At 51.0% G+C, this 20472-nt stretch overlaps 1 protein-coding gene across 1 annotated transcript in view; it reads right to left on the reverse strand.

Annotated features, from left to right (window-relative positions):
* The window catches only part of LOC138580286 (tumor necrosis factor receptor superfamily member 3-like), a 252643-nt gene that overhangs the window by 73409 nt on the left and 158762 nt on the right, over positions 1-20472 (reverse strand). Inside the window, exons 2-4 of the mRNA XM_069650699.1 lie at positions 19185-19281; positions 12806-12931; positions 8871-9026 (exon numbers count right to left, since the gene is read on the reverse strand). Of these exons, the coding sequence (XP_069506800.1) occupies positions 8871-9026; positions 12806-12931; positions 19185-19281 (379 nt within the window). The remainder of the gene's footprint in view (positions 1-8870; positions 9027-12805; positions 12932-19184; positions 19282-20472) is intronic.

Here is a 20472-nt window from a genome sequence, read left to right on the forward strand (position 1 = left end):
ACATTTTCCAAATATACAAAAAAGAGAGAGAGAATGAATGTTGGAGAGGAGCATCACAGCAAGGTTTCTCCCGCAATGGATCAGTTGCAGCAGGAGAGCTCTCACACAGGAGAGTTGCGCTGAGCATGATTGAGGGATAAGGTCAGAGCAGGGAGTAAGTGAAGCTGATCAAAGAAGTGGAAATGACATCAGTGGGACCAGCCACAGCAATAGCCCCGGAAAGGAAACGAGCAACAAAAGATATGAGTGAAAAAGAAGAAAAAACAAGGGTGGGTCCCCTGCACAATTAGGTGCCCATGGTAACTTCCAATGACAAGGTTTGATGGGAGGGCTCAGAACTGATGTGAGAAGGCCATTACAAGTGTGGGAAAGAGGTTGGCGGTGGGGCATGGGGGCTTCCATAGGAGGATGGGTGGGCGACTTCCTGCGGTTGTTGCGTAGTACTCAACTGGTGTGAGCATGCGCAAGCCTCGTTCCGGCTTGCGCATGCGTGTGTGTAACAAAGGAGGTCCCAGTCAGCAGTTGCCGCTGGAACCCCGTACTAGCAACACGCATCCCGTGTCTCTCTCCAGAGTGTATGCGTGTGTGCGTGTATGCGTGCGGGGGGCCTGAGGGTGACACGCCACCTCCAACACTGGCGATGAGGTACCCTGGCAAAGGGGAACGCGACATTGCTCCGGCAGCTTTTGATTTCGGAGAAAGTGTCTCCGCGGTTACGGACCTACGCAGTTGACGGACCGCGGCAGCCATCTTTGAAGCACGCGGATCACAGCGGTTGCGGCCCACACGGGTGCTCGTGCGCCGGCTGTGAGCCGGACCTCAGAAAACAATTTTTGGACACTCCATGGCCCTTTGAGGACAAAGGGCCGTTGTTATTGACTTTGAAAAGACTGATGGCACAGCAAGTGTGCTGAATGCACCACCTGCTGCCGCAAGAGGCCCCAGCATCAACCTGAGCAACCTGATCTTGGGCCTTTCTCCCAACCAAGGGAAGGTTAGTGGGAAACACTTTTGGGCTCACCCTGCTATCACAACCTTACCCCAGTCACCACCATAGGTGAGGAGGATGGAGGGGATGGGGCCCCTATGCCAGTCCCACGCAGGCTGAATAGCACCTTGGCACCCATGCCTGAATTCGACACATCAGGCCCACCATCCAAACTGGGGCCTAAGTGGCAACTATGGGTGAAGAAACTGGAAATGTTTTTCAGGGCCTCGGGTGAGACTGATGATGATGCGAAGGTGGCCACGATGGTGTACTCGGCTGGCACGGAGGTCCACAGGATATTTGACTCGCTGAACCTTCAGGTGGTCACCTATGATGCAGTGAAACAGGCTCTCCAGAACCAATTCGTCCCCATGCCGAATGTCGACTTCGACAGATTTGTGATTTGTGTGGAGAAGTAGCAAGGGGAGGAGTCCTTGGACCAGTTCTGTGCAAGGCTGAGGCACCTCGCAAGTATCTGCAGGTGGGTGAATGAGGAGAAGATGGTGCAAATCAGTTGATACAGGGGTGCAGCTCTGGGAAATTGCAGAGGCAGGTGCTTAGGGAGCCAGGCCTGACGCTTTCGCAAATCCTGGACACAGGCTGAGCATATGAACTGGCGGAGTCCAGAGGCGCAAAGATGGACGCGGCAATGCATCCAGGGAAGAGCAAGGATGCCTTCGCCATTGGGTGCTCAGCCCCAGGGAAGACGCGCTGGGGTCCTAATAGAGGGGACAGTCCCTCAAAGCGCAGGAACCCGCAGTCCTGTCTGTACTGTGGGTACGACCTGCCACATGCTGGGGAATGCCCTGCGAAGACAAGGGTCTGTGGAAGGTGTAGCACGCCAGGACACTATGCGAGAGTGTGCAGGGCCTCGACCCCAGTAGCTGCATCGAGGGGGCCAGCAGGGTCAAGCGGGGGTAATCCCAGACGCTCTAGGAGTGTGTCGGCGATCGAGCAAGGTGTGCAGGATATGGAGATTGCCGAGGAAGAGGAGGATGAAGAGGAGGTCTTCTTCATCTCAAGCATTGCCACAGGAGCGAAGCAGAGCAGGCAACCGACATGCACAGTGAACATTGGCGATATGCCTACTCCTGTCTTGATCGACACGGGAGCGTCAGTCTGCGTCCTAGCAGCTGAACACTATGAGGCTCTCCCAGGTCCTCCCAAGCTGGAGGAGTCCGAGGCCCGCATATACTCCTTTGGGGGAGACACTCCCCTGCCAATTTAGGGCGTCTTCGTGGCCCCAGTTTCACACGGGCTGAACAAGCTCAAGGCCAGGTTTTTTGTGACTCATGTAAGCCCGCATTCACTGTTGAGCTGCGCTGCCTCCAAAGCCCTAGACATCGTACATTTCACCTTGTCGGTGTACCACACAGACATTGATCGCCTGCTGCATCGGTTCGAAAGCGTCTTTCAGGGCGTGAGCAAGTTGAAAGGTGACCCGATAAGGCTTCACATTGATGGGTCCGTAAGGCCGACGGCCCTCAAGCACCGAAGAATTCCATTCCATCTTAGTGCGCAGGTGGAGAAGGAACTCCAATCACTCATTGACTTGGACATCATCGAGAGGGTGGAGGGCCCAACACCGTGGGTCTCCCCCATAGTGGTGGCACCAAAGCCCAAGCAACCAGGGGCTGTCCGCATCTGTGTGGACATGAGACTGCCGAATGCCGCCATAAAGAGGAAACGTCACCTCACGCCCACGCTGGATGATATAGTGGGTGAGCTGCCGGGGGTGAAAGTTTTTTCAAAGCTCGATCTAAGGTCTGGGTATCACCAGCTGGAACTCCACCCGGAGTCACGTTACATTTACGACCCACGAAGGGCTGTATCAGTTTAAAAGACTCAGCTTTGGTGTCTCATCAACGGCAGAAGTCTTCCAGAATGTCATCCGTGGAGCCCTGGCGGGACTAAAAGGTGTGATTAACATGTCGGATGACATCCTGGTCTTTGCCCAGTCTGAATCTGAACACCTGAAGAGGCTGGAACGAGCATTGGAAAGACTCAAGAGCCTGGGGCTGACACTACACCAAAAGAAATGTGAGTTCCTCAAGGACCGAATAGAGTTCTTTGGGTTTGTTTTCCATGCAGGAGGCATCTCGCCCGACCCGGAGAAGGTGAGAGACATCTGCGAGGTGGCCCCCCCAGAGTCACGGGTTGAGATAAGAAGCTTTCTCGGAATGGTGAACTATTGCGGGCGGTTCATTCGCGATTTGGCATCGCTGTCAGAGCCCCTACGGGCACTGACGAGGAACAATGCTGCATGGGCATGGACATCCAAGGAACAAAGGGCATTCGCCCAAATCAAAAATGCACTGTCGGGCCAGGAAACCATGGCATACTTTAGCCCAGACAGGGAGTCGGAGATAGTCGTGGATGCCAGCCTGGTCGGGCTGGGTGCGGTGCTAATGCAGGCAGACTCACAGGATCTCATGCGCCCAATAGCATATGCCAGCAAGGTGCTCACAGAAACTGAGAAAAGGTACTCGCAGATTGAGCGGGAGGCCCTGGCCATTCTGTGGTGCTGCAAGCACTTTAGGCTGTACATATTAGGAAAGCCGGTTGTTTTAATCACTGATCACAAGCCACTTGTTCCGATCATGGCGGGCGCCTGCTCCAAGCCACCTCCACGCATCGAACGGTGGATGCTGTCGCTGATTGAGTATGGTGTCAAATTGCAATATCGCCCGGGCACCCATAACCCAGCGGACTACCTGTCCAGACATCCAGGGGCCGGGCGCCCCCGAGACACCGCTGAGGTGGTGGACTGTATCGAGATGGTACACAATGTCGTGGAGGCGGCCCTGCCAGTGGCCCTGTCGTGCCAGGAAATAGCTGATGCTTCGAAAGAAAACAAGATTTTTCTGGTTATCAAGGATGCAATGGACAACGGTGAGTGGAGAGAAGTGCTCACCAACAATGCCAGACGAGTGGCCGAAGCTCAAAAGGACCTCCAAGCGCTGTGGAAGGTGTACAACAAACTCTCAATAACAGAGGAGGGCCTTCTGTTACGAGGCCATCAGATTGTCATCCCGCGAGCCTTAGTGCTACATCTGGCGCACAAGGGACATCAAGGAGCCGCCAAGACTAAGGCGCGCCTAAGACTGAAGGTTTGGTTCCCTGACCTGGAGCAAAGGGTGGACGAGTTTGTGCGTACATGCATTCCTTGCCAGGCGGCCAGTCCGGCAGAGAGAGGACCACCAATCAGTGCCATGGAGAGGAGTGAGCAGCCGTGGGACACTGTGCACGCCGGGCTGAGACTTTGGCTCCACAGGTCGAGGCATGTACTTTCTGGCAGTGGTGGACCAATGGTCGCGATACCCAGAGGTGGAACTGGTAGAGTCTACGGCCAGCGACCACACCATCTTGGCACTGGAGAAGATGTTTGCCACCCACAGGTTCCCCACCGAGCTATGTTCTGACAATGGCCCGCCGTTCCAGGGGCAGCAGTTTGCCAGGTACTTAGAGGAGAGGGGCATCAAACACCGGAGGGTCACCCCGCTCTGGCCCAGAGCGACCAGAGAGGCCGAGCGCTTCATAAGAACGCTCAACAAGATCTTCAGAATCTTGTTGGATGGAGGAGGGGAAATGCGTCAGAACCTCTTTGAGTTCCTTCGGGAGTATCGGACAACTCCCCATCAGTCCACCGGGGTTGCGCCAGCCGAGGCACTATTGAACCGCTGCCCCAGAGGGCTGCTGCCAGAGGTAGAAGGGCGCCGCCCAGGGGTGATCGATAACAACCACGTTCGCCTAGAGCGAAGGGTCAAGAACGAGTGGGAAAGTGCACGCTGGAACCTCCAGGAAAAGACTATTGGAGTAGGGGACACTGTATTGGTCCGAAACAGGCGTCCGGAAGGGAAACTATCCCTCACGTATGAGGCCCAGCCACTAGGAGAGACCCATGTCAAGTGGTCCATGGTCACAGCGGCCAACGAGAGGGGAACGATCACGAGAAATATATCCTACTTCAAGAGGATCGGGGCCGGCCCTCCGGAAGCACCACCCAGGGCGCCGGAAGAGGCGTCCTTCCCAGGGTCCCGTCCGGTGGCACCACCAGCAGATGAAGGTCCCCCAGATGGCCCGTCGAGGTTCCAAGACTTCATTATGGACCCGGTCTCTTAGGAGGTTGAGACATGTTCATTGTTTGGAAAAAAGGAGGGATGTTGCGTAGTACGCAACTGGTGTGAGCATACGTGTGTGTAATAAAGGAGGTCCCAGTCAGCAGTTGCAGCTGGGACCCCGTACTAGCAACACGCGTCCCGTGTCTCTCTCCAGAGTGTATGCGTGTGTGCGTGTATGCGTGTGGGGAGCCTGAGGGTCACACGTCATTATGGACCCGGTCTCTTAGGAGGTTGAGACATGTTCATTGTTTGGAAAAAAGGAGGGATGTTGCGTAGTACGCAACTGGTGTGAGCATACGTGTGTGTAATAAAGGAGGTCCCAGTCAGCAATTGCAGCTGGGACCACGTACTAGCAACACGCGTCCCGTGTCTCTCTCCAGAGTGTATGCGTGTGTGCGTGTATGCGTGTGGGGAGCCTGAGGGTCACACGTCACCTCCAACAGTGGTCACTGCTGAATCAGGCCCACAGATTAGAGAAGGCCCATCCAACTCAGAAGAGGCGGATGTGACCAAGAAAAGATGAAGCAGGTTCATTGTTGGGAGAGACCGAGAAGCACAGCCACACGTTAAATGGGGTGGAGCAGAAAATGGATACGTAAAAGCGAGGTGTAATGGGAGGTGAAATGCTTTTACACCATAATTTCCCATCTTGTCTCATCTTGCATCAGTGTTAAGGCAGAGACGGGGCCACCGAGCGGAGAGAAGGTTTCCGCCATGCTGACCTCCTCCACATCGTCGGTGCATTTTTTTTTCCACCTGCGTGAGATTTTCAGGTAGGCGTAAAACAAATGGATTTCTATGGAAGCCGCCTTGTTTTTGCACCTGCTCAAGACCAAGTGGATTCCACAAGAATCCATCAATAAATGCCGCCCGCCAAGCCTCATTTGCAGGCATTGTTTATTGCATCACAAAACGGAGAGGAAAACTAAAGAGTAAACGGGACAAGATGAAAGGAGTACTCCGGTGTGAATGCTGTTGGCTTCGGTATGTGGAGGTCCTGTCTCTGGGGTTGGTGTGAGATGTGCTGCCCTGACCCTGCATGCACACCTGTGGGCTGGTGTGTGAGCACACGATCTCTGTTGGAGAATATCTAACCGTGGTGAGTTTCTGCCTCACTTGGAAAGGGCTGTGGAGCGGTGATCCTGCCCTGGTGCTCTGTAGGCCTTCCTTGATATTGTATGGGCCTTTTCCAGTCTGTCCCATGGTGGCCTCCAACAGTCCCCTACCTGGCCCCCTCTGGAATCATCTTATTGATGCCCCCCTTCCAACCCGGTGACAGCTTCCTCACTTCAGTGTTCAGCCGTCCCAGCAAACCTTGCAATGCTATTTGCCATTTTATCATAACCGTGGACCCGCCCTGTCTGCCAAGTCTCATCGTTTCCACCCCTATCCTCCTAACCCCCTCTGCCACTCTGCGACCAATCATTCTGCTCTCACCTCGCAGGGCATTCAAATGCCAGCGCATGATGTTTAACCACCAAGGAGAGGCATCAGTACCAGGCCGGTTTGGTCATCATGGAAACATAGGAGAGGTCTCTTGGGCAGCAGGTGTGGGCTCGGGTGAAGGGGTGCCAGTGTGTTGCCTGAGACACACATACCCTCAAGGCCTTGGGGTGGCACATCTTACATCTGCCTGCTGCTGGAACCAATGGGGCAGGTTTCCGGGGCAAATAGCCAGGGTTTGGAAGCAGAAATGAGTGAACAGCATTCAGTGCCCGATGGGCATGGTGATGGTGAAATATCTAGGAGGAGCCACCATACAGAGGGCAGAGTGATTTGATTTTTTGAATTTTTGAATCAGTTGTATCGCTCACCAGACGAACTGAATCGAATTTAGGTGCAGATGGAAACTTTGAACTTTGTAATGTCTTTCTCCAGTATAGTAAGTAAATTGCCCCTACACCATTTCCCATCTCAGCAAAACAAATGGGTTCTGAGGGCCTTACGAAATGTCATAAGTGTCTTGGCCTCTCTAATGTAACCCGGGAGCTTATTCCATGGTTTAGGCCCATAAACCCCAAATCTGCGGTCTCCTTTGCTCACATATTTTGACCGCGGAACTTGGAGTCAATTTTTTTCCTCTGAGCGTAGCTGCCGGCTAGGAATATAGATCTTAATTGTGTCAGATAGATAGCCTGCCGCCAATTTGTTTACACATTTAAAGGCCAGGCAGAGAGTTTTAAACTCTATTCGCTCTTTTACCACTTACCAATATAAGGATCTTCTCAAATTAGAGATAGGTGCAATTTTTGATACCTTACATACTAATCTAACCGCAGCATTTTGGGCCACCTGCAGTCTGTGCAGCTGGAACGCTGGTATTCCTGACAACAATGCATTACCATAATCCAGTCGCGCATTTACAAGTGTCCCTACAACCACTGCTCTATCCTCATTTGCAATAAATGTCAGAATGTGTCTCAGTGATCTTAGTGTGTAAAATGCTGACTGCAGCTTTGTGCTAATCTGTGCTGCACAACCCATATTATTTTCCCACACGCAGCCCAAGTTTTTAATGATGCCCCATACTGCTATCAGCCTGCTCCCCTGCCTGCAGCCCTAGGAAGACGGAAGGTGTTTTCATGTCCCAGGGAAGCCCAGATTTCAAACCCAAGGGTTTCATGCCCCACAGATCCCCCCTCCCCCCCACAACTTGATCATTTAGGGAAATGAGAGGGGAGAGTCCAAGACAGAGCGAACCCTCGCCTGAAAATCCCTGATCCCTGCTGCACAATGTGAACAAGGTAACAAGCGAGAAGGCAGTGCATGAGGAAGAGGTGAAGAGAGTGGCAGTGAGTGTGAGAAAGAGGGTGAGACTGTGAGAAAGAGAGAAACAATGACTGTCAACAGAAAGAGTGAGAGACAGAGAAAGAGAGAGAGATCAGTGTGTGACACAGAGCGAGACAACGAGAGAGTGTTAGAGAAGAGAAAGAGAGAGAGTGATGCACAGAGAGACATAGAGAATCAGTATGCTCTGCACAAGCCAATTGTACGAGGGGGTGGGGGCAGAGGGGCATGGGGGTAAAGAGTAGCACAAGGGGAGACAAACTAGAGAACTCTGTCACTGCGCCCCTCTCCACAGCACTGATGCAACCACTGACCCAACACAAACCTCTAACTCTCAGCCTATTGCTCTGACCAGCCTCCACGTTCCCCCGTTCTGGCCCCCTGCAGCGACCCTGCATGACTAGTAGCACCAATCGTACGCCTCACAGCACATCACTCCGGCAAAGCAGCGCCCACTCCATGCCATTTACAGCAAACACTGCCGATGCCCCTGGACACTGCCATGCAGGAACTCGCAACAGCCACACAGCACCATATATGCTTGCTGCCGAGATGCGCCACCTTTTTAGCTACCCCACTTCCCTTAGTCGGTAAGATAGCTCAGCCGGTTCAGCGCTCGCTGCTGCGATCTGAGCGTAATCTGCAGGTCGCAGGTTCGAATCCCGGCTAGGCCAACTCAGCCTTTCATCCTTGAGAGGTCTATAAATGAGTACCAATTTCGGTTGCGTGATATTGTATGTAAATATGTGCTCTGTAAAGCGCTTTGGATTAAGGCGCTATATAAATAACACATCATTATCATCACCCACCCTGAGTCCTGCAGGACCCACAGGCCCACAATATCATGCAAACTGCGGGTGTCCTGCTTTGTAAGAGAATAGCGTTATAAGCAAGTAAGGGTGGCAGCGTGGAACCTGCACGGACGCCACCAGCACATGGGAAATAGACAGAAGTATTTAGGAGTGTCCTCTCACCTGGCCTTGCGACCTCTGAGCCAGCGTGGCAAGCCGTGTGATCGTCGCAGTGTTTGCACTCCTGCCACTGCCTCGTCCCGCAGTGCTTCCCAGCCATGCACGTGCACTCGGCGTTCTGCGTCGGCGAGCAGCTGATGGCCTCTTCAAGGCCCATGTCTTCATAAGGGTCCAAAAAAAGGAGGGGAGGAGCGAGGTTAGGAGAGTTGCCATGGCGATTACAGGGGGCGTGATTGCATAAGCAAAATCATTGGCTGGCTCATGTTTGGCGGATGTTCTACACCAACTATGGTGCAACAATATGTTTATACTCGGGCTAAATGAAACATAACAGTGTTAGTGAAAAGTCAAAAAGATAGATAATGAACACACAATGCACACTAAAATCAATTTCATACACTTCCATACCCGCAAATCATAAGATGCCAGCGGAAAACAAGAGCGGCCGAACATGCGAGCAAGCAAGCTTCATACTGCTCCCAAAAGACCACCATCCAAACATTTAGCCAACAATGATCCGGAAAACCTGCTGTGACCTGTGTAGCACACTCCCACAAAGGCACTGGGAAAGATAGTGAGAGTGTGGGGCCCCCGGTGCAGGAAGAAAAGATGCTAATAACAAGGGGGGGTCCTGGGAGACTCTCTGCCAGGCATGAGTCCTGGTTACAAGAGCCTTAGCCAGAGTCTTTAGCTCACTATCTTTCACAGAGGAGAAATTTCCTAAACATATCAGTCTTTGTCCTGCCCTGGGGCAGTCCAGCACCGAAATGCTAGGCAATTCTTCTCTGAACAAGAGTACCAACAGCAACCCCAGACACGTGTTTCGGTCTGGTTGGACCTCATCAGTAGGGAGGAGCTGTGTCTCTCTAAGAATAGTGAGCAAGGGTCCCCTTCTGGATTCCCCTAGTAACTTAGGGTAAGACCCAAAGTTACTTGAAATATGCTAATAACCAGAACCAGGAAACATGCTTCCTCTGCCTACGCCCCAAGACTCTGGCACCTCCTCCCGTCAACATCAGACTCGCCCCCTCACCTCTAGACTTTGTGAAGGAGCTCTAGACCCTCCTCTTCAGGGAATGTCTCCTCACTAGGGCCACACCCCCTGCCCTCCCCACCTTACCTGAGACTGGCTGATCTGCTCCCCACTGTTTCCTCCCCTGGGTCGCTTGTAGATCCCACCCCCGGTTAACTCCCCGCTTCCTTGTGTCTCTGCTTCCTTCACTGTCCGTTGCTTCCCGAGGCTAGGTTAACGCTCAGTAAATTCTCTAATCATAATGAATAATAATACAATCACCCACATACCTGGAACTTATCTTCACGGATTGCTATATCCCTAGGGCTGGAGGAAGGACACTTGCCTTCTTAGTAGGACATTTGTTTGCCCACCTCGAAATCAGAAGTACCTGAATCAGGATACAGACCCCACTAACCCAACCCTCAATCTTCTGCATACTTAAACCACACAAAGCCACACAACCATCTCTCTCCCAGCAATCTGCACGCACTTTACCACACCGCATCAACAACACATAAACAACACCTACAGCACTCGAGGTCTCGTCCGATCCGATACTAGCACCAAAGCCCAGCACTCGGTGTATTCTGAGCTGAAGCTGCCAACAGCACACCACTTCTCCCACTCTCCTGCTCCTCTCCTCCCAACTAACCCTACCCATCCTTCCTGTTTACAGATCCGCCAGAGCGCCTGGGGACCAATTCGGTTGGTGACGGTGCGCTATATAAGTACCTTTAACATAACATAACCTCCCCCGGGAAGGGGGCTAGAGTCTGATATTGCACTTCCCTAGGAGTGGCACACTAATTGCCTGCCTAGCACTGCCCTACCTTAGCATGCCCATGTCTTTCTTACCTCCTTCCCTCCCTCCCCTGCCGCCCCTTTCTGTCCCTGGGCTTTGAGATGGCCTGACAGCAGTGTAGGGTGCAACAGGCGCCTTCAAAAGAACCTAACATGACGTTGCCTCCTTCGCCCGCTGCCCCCTCTCTCCCTGTACTTTCTCTACGTCTCCTCTTTTGACTCTCCCTGCTGGGGCACATCAAGCATTACATGCAGAACTGTATATTGTATTTGTATATATTTGTATTTATTTTATTTGTAGCGAACACCAGGCCCAGATGCATATTGGTAACTATCAACAATGGGGATATAGTCCAGGGGGGAGGGGGTCCAAATGCCATCAGATAGACAAGCTGTCCTTGATGCCACTCGGACCTCTAAGGCGAAATGAACCCTGTTGTTGGATTTGTATGCTGTGTATGCCCCCTCAACTAATGCACTGCACCTATGGACTAACTGCACGAGGGTGGGGTGGCTATAAAGCCATTCAAAGGGACGCTTAGAAAATGGGTCCTGCCCTTCCCTCTCTGTGCACCACACCACTGGAGATCCGGGCAGACAGAGACAATGCTGGATTCCTCTGGTGTGACGTCACCGGGAGTGAACACGCAGTGAGCACGACAAGTCCACTTTTTTGCAAAGGGGGCCTTTTTGGGTGAGGACGTTTATAACTCCAAAACCACAGAATCCAAACAAGCTACCCAGTTGTTACACTAATTAGTGGAGACAGCATAAGTGACATTAAAGGGGTATTATCAACCTTATAATTAAATTGAGAGGCTGTTAAAGGGTCACTACTATATAAAAAAAGCAGTGTATTCATACATTTACATAAAAAGACGTCTGAAATTTCATGACTAATTTTGGCGGTGCGCAGTCACGCCAGTGGATTATGGCTTCCATATTCCACAGCCGGAAGGGTCTTCGCTCTTCTCGGACCAGCACCTCTTGGGAGCCTAAGCGGCGGGGGCGCCTGGTGGTAGCAATGAGGGCTCAGCTTCCCCCGAACAAACGACGCTCTCTCAGCCCAGGAACACCTGCAGCGGCAGGCTGGTCTCATGCACAAAGGGTTGGGAGAGTTGGGCCTACTGCGGACTTTGTTGGGAAAAGGGGGAAGCAGGTTTTAGACACAGAGCAGTCTCCGCACCTTTGGAACTATTTTCACAAATGTTTGCTGTGTTTTCTATTATGTGTGAAAATAAATCTGCAGCCTTTATGCCAAAAAGAGGACATGACTCATCCTGCACCTTACTGTGGGGAAAAGAAAGGGGCGGAGAGGAATGAGCAAGAGTAATGTAAATTAGTAGAATAATGGACAAATGCCCAGGTTATGCGGGAACACTGTGACACATGACTTTGAGCCCAAGAAGCTGGCATTGGGCCAGACTCCTAAACATGCAGGCCAAAGCCATGGGCTACCAGAAATGTTAGCAGGGGGTCGGAAGATGCGCATGCGTGGGCCTCTTTCCTAGTCGCTAAATCACTTTGCTCCCCAAACACTCAGCGTAACACCCTTTGTAGTTCTACCGTCACCCCTGATTACTCTTCAGAACCTTTCCCCCTCCCTCCGCCCCTACTATTGCCCCCATAGCCAAAGCGCCTTGAAATTGCCCCCAGGTGATGGTATTAAGCCCTATGCAAGAAACCTACATGCATGAGAGATGCTCACAGCTTTGGTGAACGGATGACTCCATGCCACCGGGATATTAGCGCTCCAGTCCTTGGCTTTCATTTTGCACACTAGTACATTCTGGGAATTGCTGTCTTGGTTAAATTCATTTAAACAAATTGGACATAAGCACCTGAAACCAATGATTTGTAAAAGGAAAGCCCGGCGTTGGAAAAGTGAAAAATAACATCCTATCCGTAAACGTTCTAGTTGGCGTGGGCATCAACCCCCAGCATGGCATTAAGAAGGGCTTCATGGGCACCACTGCAACCCTGGAGGCATGGGGAGGGCACGCCTATATATTTCTAGGGTACAAGGAGTCTCAGGGCCCTATCGCCCCTTTTTGCCAGGCTCCCATTCATTGTGTGGTACGTCACCGGGCATTAGGCGTGGCAGCGCGTTAAAGCTACTCACCGCGGGGGCAGGGTCTGCATGCACGGCACTGGCTGATGTAATTCCAGACTTCTGTGTGGGTGTTCGAGCCGCACCGGAGGCAGACCGTGTTCACGTCCGAGGTGCATTGCTGAGCTGCATACATTCCTGATGGGTGACAAAGGAGACATTGATTAACTCTTTTAATTGCATTAATGCAACCCTTCTGCCCTCATAAATTCTATCATGCTCATCCAGTCCTTGTTATATATTTGCATTCTGGGACTTGTAGTTTGCATTTCCTGTTCTAAACCCAGGACCGGCTGCTCTCGGTCATCCCTCATGTCAGACTCCTGATCCACTCTACACATCCCATTTTTTTCTCCCAGTTACCTGTTGATACCTGTGATGAAATGTTAATTCCCAGATGTGGAGGCAATAGTTTTCTTTTTGCTTCTCTCCCTGTCAAAAGTGTATGCTTTAAATGAGGTGCAGCCTTGGCAGGCCTGTGCATGCACGCCACTTGGGGAGATGTATATTCAGTCCTGATTTTCACTTTGCACTGTGGGTCTTGTAGCCCCGGATCTATATCGGGAAAAGGAAATCGCAAGCACCGGAATACATGGCTAAAACGAGCACTGGGCGTGGCGAGTGGCGTGGGGCATGCTGGCGGGCAGGAGGGATTTCTTTTTGCAGGCTGCCCAGGTTGAAACCCAAAGCTGGTCATTGGGCCGGATTTTCCCGGATCCGATAAAAACGGTCCCCCCTCGGATCCGGGAAAGCTACTTTTGCCCATTAATGTCAATTATCTGCTTTTGATGCCTGGGATTCAAACCCGTGTCTTGTGAACCAAAGGCGAGTGACTTGGCTGCTGCTGGAACGTCTGGTCGGAACATAAATGGACACGGGATTTTACTCTGCAGAAAATATTGAAGAACAGCCCTGGAAAGATGAGCACCTTTTCTCATTTACTTGCAACATTATAGGAAACGACCCTCCATTAATAATGTATGAGTGAATCTCCTGAAATGTAAATGCTTGTACATGGCGGAGGGAGGGGTGCTGAGAAAAATCAACTGAATTCCCCCCTCCCCCAACTTACTATCTGCAACCTCCTCCCTCCATCCCCCAGAGGCTGGTGGGATCCCACAGTTCATCATTTCCATTTCCAGCCCTGTAACCCAGAAAGCATACTGAAAGCCACACCTACACTGCCGAGATGCACACCTAGAAGCGAAGAGAAGGCTTCTTTCTACCCGGGGCCCAGCCAGGAAGTGGGCACAGCGGTGCTGGACCTACTCAAGACCCCCTGTGTCTCATACATGCTGCACACTGCACCTGCTCAAGACCCCCTGTGTCTCATACATGCTGCACACTGCACCTGCTCAAAACCCCCTGTGTCTCATACATGCTGCACACTGCACCTGCTCAAGAACCCCTGTGTCTCATACATGCTGCACACTGCACCTGCTCAAGACCCCCTGTGTCTCATACATGCTGCACACTGGATCTACTCAAGATCCCCTATGTCTGATACATGCTGTACACTGCACCTGCTCAAGACCCCCTGTGTCTCATACATGCTGCACACTGCACCTGCTCAAGAACCCCTGTGTCTCATACATGCTGCACACTGCACCTTCTCAAGACCCCCTGTGTCTCATACATGCTGCACACTGCACCTGCTCAAGACCCCCTGTGTCTCATACATGCTGCACACTGCACCTGCTCAAGAACCCGTGTCTCATACATGCTGCACACTGCATCTGCTCAAGACCCCCTGTGTCTCATACATGCTGGACACCGCACCTGCTCAAGACCCCCTGTGTCTCATACATGCTGGACATTGGACCTACTCAAGACCCCCTGTGTTTTATACATGCTGTAAACTGGATCACTGGATCTACTCAAGATCCCCTATGTCTGATACATGCTGTACACTGCATCTATTCAAGACCCCCTGTGTCTCATACATGCTGCACACTGCACCTGCTCAAGACCCCCTGTGTCTCATACATGCTGTACACTGCACCTGCTCAAGACCCCCTGTGTCTCATACATGCTGCACACTGGACTTACTCAAGACCTCCTGTGTCTCATACATGCTGTACACTGCACCTGCTCAAGACCCCCTGTGTCTCATACATGCTGCACACTGCACCTGCTCAAGACCCCCTGTGCCTCATACATGCTGCACACTGGACTTGCTCAAGACCTCCTGTGTCTCATACATGCTGTAGACTGGACCTGCTCAAGACCCCCTGTGTCTCATACATGCTGTACACTGGACCTGCTCAAGACCCCCTGTGTCTCATACATGCTGCTCACTGGACCTGGTCAAGACCCCCTGTGTCTCATACATGCTGCACACTGGACCTGCTCAAGACCCCCTGTGTCTCATACATGCTGTACACTGCACCTGCTCAAGACCCCCTGTGTCTCATACATGCTGTACACTGCACCTGCTCAAGACCCTCTGTGTCTCATACATGCTGTACACTGCCCCTGCTCAAGACCCCCTGTGTCTCATACATGCTGTACACTGCACCTGCTCAAGACCCCCTGTGTCTCATACATGCTGTACACTGGACCTGCTCAAGACCCCCTGTGTCTCATACATGCTGTACACTGGAACTGCTCAAGACCCCCTGTGTCTCATACATGCTGCACACTGCACCTGCTCAAGACCCCCTGTGTCTCATACATGCTGCACACTGCACCTGCTCAAGACCCCCTGTGTCTCATACATGCTGTACACTGCACCTGCTCAAGACCCCCTGTGTCTCATACATGCTGTACACTGGATCTACTGAAGATCACCTGTGTCTCATACATGCTGTACACTGGACCTGCTCAAGAGCCCCTGTGTCTCATACATGCTGTACACTTGATCTACTCAGGATCCCCTCTGTATCATAAATGCTGGACATTGGACCTACTCAAGACCCCCTGTGCCTCATACATGCTGGACATTGGACCCACTCAAGACCCCCTGTGTCTCATACATGCTGTACACTTGATCTACTCAAGATCCCCTGTGCCTCATACATGCTGTACACTTGATCTACTCAGGATCCCCTCTGTATCATTAATGCTGGACATTGGACCTACTCAAGACCCCCTGTGTCTCATACATGCCAGACATTGGACCCACTCAAGACCCCCTGTGTCTCATACATGCTGCACACTGGACCTGCTCAAGACCCCCTGTGTCTCATACATGCTGTACACTGGACCTGCTCAAGACCCCCTGTGTCTCATACATGCTGGACATTGGACCTACTCAAGACCCCCTGTGTCTGATACATGCTGGACATTAGACCTACTTAAGACCCCCTGTGTATCATACATGCGGTACACTGGATCTACTCAAGACCCCCTGTGTCTCATACATGCTGGACATTGGACCTACTCAAGACCCCCTGTGTCTGATACATGCTGGACATTAGACCTACTTAAGACCCCCTGTGTATCATACATGCTGTACACTGGATCTACTCAAGATCCCCTATGTCTCATACATGCTGGACATTAGACCTACTTAAGACCCCCTGTGTATCATACATGCTGTACACTGGATCTACTCAAGACCCCCTGTGTCTCATACATGCTGGACATTGGACCTACTCAAGACCCCCTGTGTCTGAAACATGCTGGACATTAGACCTACTTAAGACCCCCTGTGTCTCATACATGCTGGACATTGGACCTACTCAAGACCCCCTGTGTCTGATACATGCTGGACATTAGACCTACTTAAGACCCCCTGTGTATCATACATGCTGTACACTGGATCTACTCAAGATCCCATATGTCTCATACATGCTGGACAGCTTCCTCACTTCAGTGTTCAGCCGTCCCAGCAAACCTTGCAATGCTATTTGCCATTTTATCCCCCTGTGTATCATACATGCTGTACACTGGATCTACTCAAGACCCACTGTGTCTGATCCATGTCAGATATTGGAGCTACTCAAGACCGCCTTTGTCTCATACATGACGGACATTAGACTTACTTAAGACCCCCTGTGTCTCACACATGCCAGACATTGGACCTACTCAAGAGCCCCTGTGTCTCATACATGCTGGACATTGGACCCACTCAAGACCCCCTGTGTCTCATACATGGTGTACACTTGATCTACTCAAGATCCCCTGTGCCTCATACATGCTGGACATTGGACCCACTCAAGACCCCCTGTGTCTCATACATGCTGTACATTTGATCTACTCAAGATCCCCTCTGTATCATAAATGCTGGACATTAGACCTACTCAAGACCCCCTGTGTCTCATACATGCCAGACATTGGACCCACTCAAGACCCCCTGTGTCTCATACATGCTGTACACTTGATCTACTCAAGATCCCCTCTGTATCATAAATGCTGGACATTGGACCTACTCAAGACCCCCTGTGTCTCATACATGCCAGACATTCGACCCACTCAAGACCCCCTGTGTCTCATACATGCTGTACTCTTGATCTACTCAAGATCCCCTGTGTCTCAAACATGCTGTACACTTGATCTACTCAAGATCCCCTGTGTCTCATACATGCCAGACATTGTGCCTACTCAGGACCCTCTGTGTCTCATAAATGCCCGACATTGGATCTACTCAAGACCCCCTGTGTTTCATACATGCTGGACATTGGACCTCCTCAAGACCCCCTGTGTATCATACATGCTGTACACTGGATCTCCTCAAGACCCTCTGTTTCTCACACCTGCCGCACAGTGGACCTACTCAAGAACCCCTGTGTCTCATAAATGCCGGTCTGGTGACCATGTTTAGAGGCATTTGAGCTGGTATATGTAATAGATGGAACCTAGTTATTGACTCCATGCGGTTTTTCCACTGATGCAGCATGCTGCATGTCTTCCTACTAGCTACTATGACAGTGAGGAGTTTGTTTACAACAGAGTGTTCACAGCAGTTAGGTTGTGGGTTTTTGAATACTTTAGGCCGTGCATCGAATACCAGACAACCTCAGGAGGTAGCTACGGTTGCACTGCGCCGTTATGAGTTTTCCCATCCATCTACATGGGATGCATCTTTTCTAGATTGGTGACACCTGGCATAGGGACAACCAGCGCCTCTCCTCTGATTGACGGACGGTGGACCAGGGACCTTTTGGCTGTATGGTTAAGGCTGATACTGATGATATACATTTGAAAGCAGATCTTTACCTACTTTGGAGTGTTTTCAGGTATTTTTTTGGATACTTGAATGTGACAGGTTTTTATATGTAAACTGCTGTCTGTGGCTTCTGGTGATGGATTTCATTTCTCTATTAACCCCGGGTGCTTTGAGCACCGTTTATATGGAATTTGACCCTATTAATTAGTGGTCTGGTGAACGTATTAACGATATATCGCTGTTTAAGAAGTGCCATTTACAGACTCTTCATAGTAATCATTGGAATTACTTTTCACTTCAAGGGTGACCTGTTGGACTCTTGAGGAATCTGTCATGGTGATGGGTGTATCTTCTCTCACGGTTTGGGCTCATGTCTGACTATTGAGGTGAAGAGTGTTATTGAAACAGTGTTTGGTACGACTGGGAACTGAAGGCTTTCTTGCCTCTTCTATCTTTCAGCTCTTTTGACTACATCCGTTGGTGGACCCCCTGTGTCTCATACATGCTGGACATTGGACCTACTCAAGACCCCCTGTGTCTCAAAGATGCCAGACATTGGATCTACTCAAGACCCCCGTGCCTCAAACATGTGAGACATTTGATCTACTCAAAATCCCCTGTGTCTCATAAATGCAGGACATGGGACCTACTAAAGATTCCCTGTGTCTTAAACATGCAGCCGATTGGACCTACGCAAGACCACCTGTGTCACATACATGCTGGCCATTGGACCTACTCAAGACCCCCCTGTCTCTCGCAAAATCCGGACATTGGACCTACTCAAGACCCCCTGTGTCTTATACATACTGGACATTGGACTTCATTACCAGTTTGGTGATAATTTCACAGACATGACTGCCAAACTCATTTATACTTACCACCTCTTGGACTGGCGGAATTACCGCCAGATTACAAGCGAGTTAACTGTGGAGTTAGTCCCCATTTTTGTAGTTCATAGGACTCCATAAGGATTTTGGAGGTAATTCTGCCGTGCTAAATCCTCACTTTTTTGGAGGTAAAGTGGTATATACTGGATGCAACTTCTCCACTGCACCACTAAAAATCTCAGAATCAGTAGGTTCAGTAAATGTGGTGGTAAATCCATTACTGCCCGAAGATTAGCAGTAATGGATTTCCTGCCACTTTTTACCTGCATCACCAAACTCACAATGATGGCCATTATCTTTCTGTCACTGGCCCCACTTCATACGTGAGCCCCCCACTAGTGCATGCAGAGGCAATATTTTGCATCATCATCTTGTGGGTCCTCATGGTTCGTACCTGGGGGGCACTTGGCGCAGCAGACTCCGTAATCCTCATTTAGGTATTCAGTCTCTTCATTCCTGCACCGGCCTTGGGGTTCATATGGCGGCGCTGCCTGAAAGAGGAAGGAGCAAGACTTGTGGTTAGAGTTACTATCATTGGGTGGATGGATGGGGAAAGAGCTCAGAATCTGCTGAGCATTCATGGCGGGTGCTTGGGGCAATGGAGTACAGGGCTTGGCTCTGCTTCTCACTTCACTTTTAACCTCAAGTCAATGATGGGCATAGACTAACACCAGTTCTACTGCTCCGTGACCTCTTGGGAGTCCTTAGACCCCCACTGGGTCTCAGGATGGTAAATGTGCCTCTGTGGGATTTTCGTTGTGACCCGTCCTGCGCTGTCTCTCATTATCAGTGGCTCTGGCAATGATTACCTAGTTTACATCGGGCCATTTACTCACTTACCTGCGTCCCAACCTATCTCTGCTACTGACTCTCTGTGTGACCTGGGGCAAGTCCTTTCAGCATCATACACCTCTCACCCTGTCTATTTTATTGACATTGTCTGACCTCAGGCAACTCCATTCATCTCACTGTAACTCCCTCTGCCATCTGCTCTAAGGTGACATTGACATATGATTTCCACCACAGGGATCACATAACACAACCAGAGCATTTGTAGACTGCCTGAGCCCCCCAGGAAGCTCTTTTGTCTTTGTTATTGGAATTACTCAGATCTGATGAATGCCTACGTGACACTGGCAAAAACAAAAGAGGTGATGGCTGGAATCAATCTCAACCTCTGGCATTGCTATGGGCAGCTCTACAGACCATCGTTCTTCACGGACCCCGTTCCTGCTGGGCCTAGAGACCGAACGTACTCCTCACTGATGAAGCCCAATGAGGCTGTAACATGTCTAGGGATGCTTGTGATCTTGTGCAGAAATATGTGACCTTGCAGTTCGGGCTGGCCTGGCCCTTTTGGGGTGGGACTTAGCCTGATTTGCATATGGTCTTTCCCCTTTTGTAATGGATTGACAGGTGACGAATGATGGTCTGGAGGGTTGCCCAGAGCAATGCCAGAGGTTAAGATTAATTCTAATCCTTCCAGCTATAATTTTATTCCTCCCACATTAGTCACTACAAGTGGGACATATTTGGCCAGACGTGGGTGCTGTGCCTACTGGGCCTAGAGACCCAATCTTCTCCTCACTGATGACACCCAATGAGGCTGAAACATGTTTGGGGATGCTTGTGGTCTTGTGAAGTTAGGGCTGAATTGCCCTGTTTGGAGTGGGACCACCCTG

Source organism: Ambystoma mexicanum, chromosome 3p (assembly GCF_040938575.1).
Source record: "Ambystoma mexicanum isolate Mex_15411 chromosome 3p, UKY_AmexF1_1, whole genome shotgun sequence".
In the NCBI taxonomy this organism is placed as follows: domain Eukaryota; kingdom Metazoa; phylum Chordata; class Amphibia; order Caudata; family Ambystomatidae; genus Ambystoma; species Ambystoma mexicanum.